General features: G+C 43.2%; 1 protein-coding gene across 1 annotated transcript in view; it reads left to right on the forward strand.

The window, feature by feature from the left end:
• Positions 1 to 1368: 1368 nt before the first annotated feature.
• The window catches only part of LOC106722879 (3 beta-hydroxysteroid dehydrogenase type 7-like), a 14592-nt gene continuing 10206 nt past the window's right edge, over positions 1369 to 5754 (forward strand). The window contains exons 1-2 of the mRNA XM_014525513.2: positions 1369 to 1589; positions 3205 to 3360. Of these exons, the coding sequence (XP_014380999.1) occupies positions 1442 to 1589; positions 3205 to 3360 (304 nt within the window). The 5' untranslated portion in view covers positions 1369 to 1441. The remainder of the gene's footprint in view (positions 1590 to 3204; positions 3361 to 5754) is intronic.

The following is a 5754-nucleotide window of genomic DNA, read 5'->3' on the forward strand; positions in this document are numbered from 1 at the left end:
ACATCATTCTCCCCTTGTATTTGGTGAGGCCGCAGCTGGAGTACTGCGTCCAGTTTTGGGCTCCTCAATTCAAAAAGGATGTGGAGAAGCTTGAGAGAGTCCAGAGAAGAGCCACACGCATGATCAGAGGTCAAGAAAACAGACCTTACGGCGACAGGCTGAGAGCTATGGGACTCTTTAGCCTGGAAAAGCGCAGGCTCAGGGGTGACCTGATGGCCACCTATAAGTTTATCAGGGGTGTTCACCAGGATCTGGGGGAACGTTTGTTCACCAGAGTGCCCCAAGGGATGACAAGGTTGAACGGTTATAAACTCCAGCAAGACTGTTTCAGGCTGGACATAAGGAAGAATTTCTTCACTGTCTGAGTCCCCAAGGTCTGGAATAGCCTGCCATCGGAGGTGATTCATGCACCTACATTGAACACCTTCAAGAGAAATTTGGATGCTTATCTTGCTGGGATCCTATGACCCCAGCTGACTTCCTGCCCTTTGGGCAGGGGGCTGGACTCAATAATCTTCCAAGGTCCCTTCCAGCCCGAATGTCTATGAAGTCTGTGAAATCTATGAAATCTATGTGAGGCAGGAAAGTTCTACTCATCCCGGTTTCACAGATGGAAGTAAAGTGGACACAGACTAAGAGCAAAATCTGATTTCATCCTTCACATGCCTAAGTGGCAGGGGCAAGTCCTTGGTTCCACTTGACAGAGTTTGGGGTTCTTTTCCATCTGCAAGTCCTTGGCACCACTTGACAGAGTTTGGGGTTCTTTTCCATCTGTTGCAAAGTAAGAGCACCCTGTGCATGCACTGTTCAGGAGTAAGTTGGAGGTACAGTAGGACTGTCCCATGTGTTAGCCTAGTAGTTAAGGTAAGTTACCTGCCTAAGAAGGAGGAGACCCAGGTTCTAGGACCTCCTTAACCAGAGGGACATTAAATTGATGCTTCCAGCGTCTTAGTAAAAGATCCTAATTACTACTCAGCCTGCTCTCCAGTGCTTTTCCTGATAAATAGCTCTGCAGGAGCTTCCATCCCATTAAAGAGAACCCAAGGCACTGTCTATTCCAGGACAGAATCCCTCTTACTGGAGCAAACACCTTCTGGCTTATTTGCTTCCTCTGGGTCCATGTATGTCCTCTTGGCTCATCTTTGCTGAGAAGCAGGAGGCATAGCTTCAAACTTGCAGTGCTGCTACTTCTAGTGATAGGCCATACTTGACAGTGTACTGCAAGGTCTATAAGAAATCTTATGTAATGGTGCTGCTATGACCGAGGGCTCCATTTATACTTCACTGTCTGGCTGAACATTAACTTCATAAACACTAGATGATGAAAGTTAGACTTTGGTCTCTCGGTTAACTAGCTAAGAAGAAACTACTAGCATTTGACTGGCAGCAGGCAGGCTCACGTTCTCTTTTCCTTTCTACTGCAACCACTCAATTCTTCAAGATGGATGAAGCTCAGGTCTACCTGGTGACAGGAGGATGTGGTTTCATTGGTGAGCACATTGTGGAGCTGCTGTCCAAGCAGGACTATGTCAGTGAAGTCAGAGTCTTTGATGTGGCAGCCAACGAGGAAGTGAAGAAATTCACTACAGGTATGGAAGTGTAATGTATGAGAAATAACTACTCGCAGTCAGGGAAGTTCTCTTTCCATTTATGACAGAGATCCCATAATGATGGACACAGAGGAGGAACCTGAACACAGTAGCTTGTACAAAGAAGAGCGACAAGATGGGGGAAATTAGCATAGCGTCCAACTTAAGTTATTCCACAGATGCTGCCTCCTGACTGAGAACTCAGTCACCAGATAGGAAATTTTGCTAATTGGTTAAATCTGCCCCGTGGGCTAAGTCACCGATGGAAGACATGGTAGTAAACCAAAAAAATTCAAACCTCCCAACCCCCCTAAACCTCATGTTACCCAACAGCTTAGATATACAATACAAATCAGTGAATCGCCATTTAAGGCGTGGATATAGGAATGTAAAGCCGTTAGTAACAAGGCTGATGTGATTGCTTTATTGTGTGGCAGAGTCTGGCTGAAAAAGCGAAATTATATCTTTAGAAGCAATTCTTGCGGGGGGTCAGAGGGGAATAAGAAAAATAAGGTGCAACAGCCCAGACTGTCCAGCGCATAGTTGTTTCATTATTTTGGTGTTGAGCACCCAGCATTTCCAATGACGTCAATGGAGATGTAGGTGTTTCACACCCTTCAGGATTGCACCATTAGTGTCAAATCATGTTGGTCCCTCTACATCACTTGCTAATGCAAACATCTGAAGGTAAATGTAATAAAGAGAGAGAATGTACATGGGCGAGGGGTTGGGGTTTTAGGAAAGCCAAAGACTGCAAACTTTAAATGGAGAAAAAGAAGAACCCTTCACTGGTGCAATATAATAGACTCCCTCTCATTTTAGGAGGCAGGGAGGTTGAGAGAGAGAAGAAAAGGCCCAGCTTGGCTATCATTACTCAGGCACTGATCCATCATGGGGGTCCCTCACTTGCAGATGCGTGCCACAGGAATCCCCTGCAGGGGCTCCCATCCACAAGTGAGGAACCTACGTAAGACAGACAAGCTGGAGGACAGAGCCTTATGGAAGAAATCTCTTGGAAGTAATAAAAGAGGAGAACTTTCCTATAATATTTTAAAACAAATCTCCTGCTCTGCATTTTATTCCATAAGTTTTTATTTCTATAGATTCCTGGTTTATTTCTAGATAAACTCTCCTGGTTTCATTCCTCCTGTCTTCTATGGACTTCAAGTCTTGGGGATAGTCTACTCGGGATTTTCTGCTTGCCTGATCACTGATATTTTAGTGCCTTACACTTCTCTGGCCAAGTTTTCTGCTCAGTCACATCTCTGTGACCCTGTTGACTACAGCACTCATTTAGTACTGTTCTGTGTAGAATTGCTAGACATTTATAGTGACAGATACACTTACCTTGATCCACAGCTGGTGCAAAACAGCGTGCAACAATGCTGATCTAAACCAACTGGGTAACTGGCCTACCGAATATAAGAGATACAGGGTCATATTCTTCCCTGATGTAAACATTGTAGTGGAGTGGTAGCAAATCAAATTGGTTTGAATTTGTCTCAGGCAGAACAGGGCTTTTACAAGCATGAGCCTCATGCTGCAGGAAGCCTGATATGCTGCTTATGTATTTTGTATGATTATTTCTACATCTGGGGTTAAACATTTTTTCCAGCTACCACACATGTAACAGTGATGAAAGGAGACATCCGAGACTACAAGCTGCTCCTTGCTGCCATGCAGGGAGTCCATGTGGTTATTCACACAGCTGCTACTGTGGACTACAGAAACACGGTCCCCTTCTGGGAAATGAAAGCTGTCAATGTTGGGGGTAAGCTCTTTAGAACAAGGAATTAAGGCCCAACTCGTACTCACAGCATGAAGTCTTATAAGGGAATATGACATGCGTCCTCTTCGATTTTGTTCTCACCTGCATTTTGAAAGCACCACCTTGCTACTCGATTGCAAAGGTGGTAGCAACCTTTCCTTTAGAGTGAGAAAGTGACTCTTTACCCCTTTCCCCCTGGTTCAGGCCAGACAATGACACCCACTTCGGCTGCTATGAGGAGATGCATGGTGCAAAGTTACATAACTAATGAGGGAAAAATCTTGCCTGGTGAATAAGCTCAGACAGTACATTGTCTGTGTAAGATGCATCTATTCTGGTAAGGGGGTTAATGTTCCCCCCTGTAGCTATACAGATAGAAACCCTAAAGGGCAAATATAATTATATCAGTAGGGCGTTATTCCTGATATTTGCACAGCACTAGCACTGAAGAAACCCAGTCGTGGACTAGGGTGACGCTGTGCTAGCTGCTGTATAAATGCAGAAAAAAAGAAAAACATATATGCCTTCTGGTCCAACTAGACTGTAATGTTTCCAGGCGCATATATGAGGGAACAAGCTATAACAGTAGTAAGTGCATCCAGGCTGGAGGGGTAGCACTACTTTAAGTATGCTAACAGAATTAAAGCTTCACAGCTTGTGTGTGGAGACAAAAGCAAACCTACACAAGAAATCTTCACCATTTTCTCCCTTTCACTAGGGCTACTGATTTCCTCTTCATCTTATGCACAGCCCCCCCCCCAAATAAAATCCGTTCATAAATCTAGCAAATAAGCACAGGCCATAAAAATAATTAAACCCACATTACAGCAGCTATTCCTAATGCACTTCAGGCTGTTATCTGAAAAACAGTTGTTAACCACAAAGAAGGAGAACAAATATATACATCAAACTAAGTGACTGCTTAAGGCACCTGCAATTTAATGTTGTATTTAAGGGCAACATTTGAATTTCATTTCTTTGGGGTTTTTTTCCCCTCCTGTTTCCAAAAGTAGATGCTTTTAAATGTGCCTGCATTCTGTATTTGCAGGGAATAGTCCAAGCCTGAGGGTTCCCTTCAGTCTCTGTAAGATTCCCCTCTTCATTGTCTGCTTGCAAAGCAGCAAAGTCTTTTACTAGAAAGCAATTTACAGAGCTTGGTAAGCTTAGGGGACCTACCCATTCCATAATCTGCTAGAGAAAAGAGGTATAGGTTAATATTTTCCATAGGGACTAGGGCACTGGTGCCTCAAATTTAAAGGAGCCCTTTTATATATAAACAGAAGTCTTATTTTCAGAGGGTGGCTGTTCTGCTCTTCTAAGACATCTTATTTTGAAGACCTTATGAAGGCAGCTGCACTTATGAGTCACTTTTGAAAGTCTTGTTACTTCTGGGAATACTTTATAAGACAGGACTTTGTTGGGTTTTTTTCTTCTGCTTTTCATGCAATTTCATTTTTACTTGAATCCTATTATGGGATTTAGACATTTGGGTCTAAGGCCATGTGACCCTCTAGTCCGACTTCCTTTATAACCCAGGCCAGAGAAATTCCTCCCCCACAATTCCTGCATCAAGCTCAACCATTTGTGATTGAACCACAAGGCCTGCAAGGAAGACATTCATCTTTATTTGAAGGTTGTAAGCGATGAACGCATCACCCCCATTGGGAAAATGGGCTGCTAAACCAAGCCTCATTGTAAAAATATTGCACCTTGCTTCTGGTTTGTATTTTCTGTTTTCACTATCCAACCATTGGTTCTTATTATACCTTTGCCGCTAGTTTTAAGAGCTCTCTGCTATCAGAAATCGGTCTATGTATGTATTTACAGACCTTTAATCAGTTTTTGATAAGCCCAATGGATTTAAGCTCAATTATTTCCAGTGGTGTATTTTTAAACAGGTGTTCTCAATTAATGTCACGCATTGTGGTGAGCTAGTGGAGAGGTCAGTTGGTTATGTAGCACTGACGGCAGTTTGCATTTTTGCTACCTGTAGCCACCCAAACCCTGGGAAGTCTTGACAATGTAAGATCTTGCTTTTGGTGACAGCACACACACATACATGCATTCACACACACACATTTATTAATTTATATATACATAGATGAAGTGTAGACCATATAGCCCTAAGCAGGACCTGCACCAAGGTTTAGAAACAGACCTTGACTATCAAAGTAAAGAAATTACAGGTGTTTTAGCAACTGTAACTTATGAGGTGCTGGGTTCCCTCACTAGGAATAGAAGGCACTTATAGCACAGGCATCATTCTGGTCTTATCATACACATCTTCCTAGAAGAGCTCAAGCCAAAATCCATTGCAATAGATGTGTAAGTCCAATGCAGAAACGCCAGCAAATTCATTGAAATGCTACAGCCGCATAATTTGGCCAGAGCAGGAAT

The sequence above is a fragment of the Alligator sinensis genome, unplaced genomic scaffold (genome assembly GCF_000455745.1).
Source record: "Alligator sinensis unplaced genomic scaffold, ASM45574v1 scaffold689_1, whole genome shotgun sequence".
Taxonomy (NCBI): domain Eukaryota; kingdom Metazoa; phylum Chordata; order Crocodylia; family Alligatoridae; genus Alligator; species Alligator sinensis.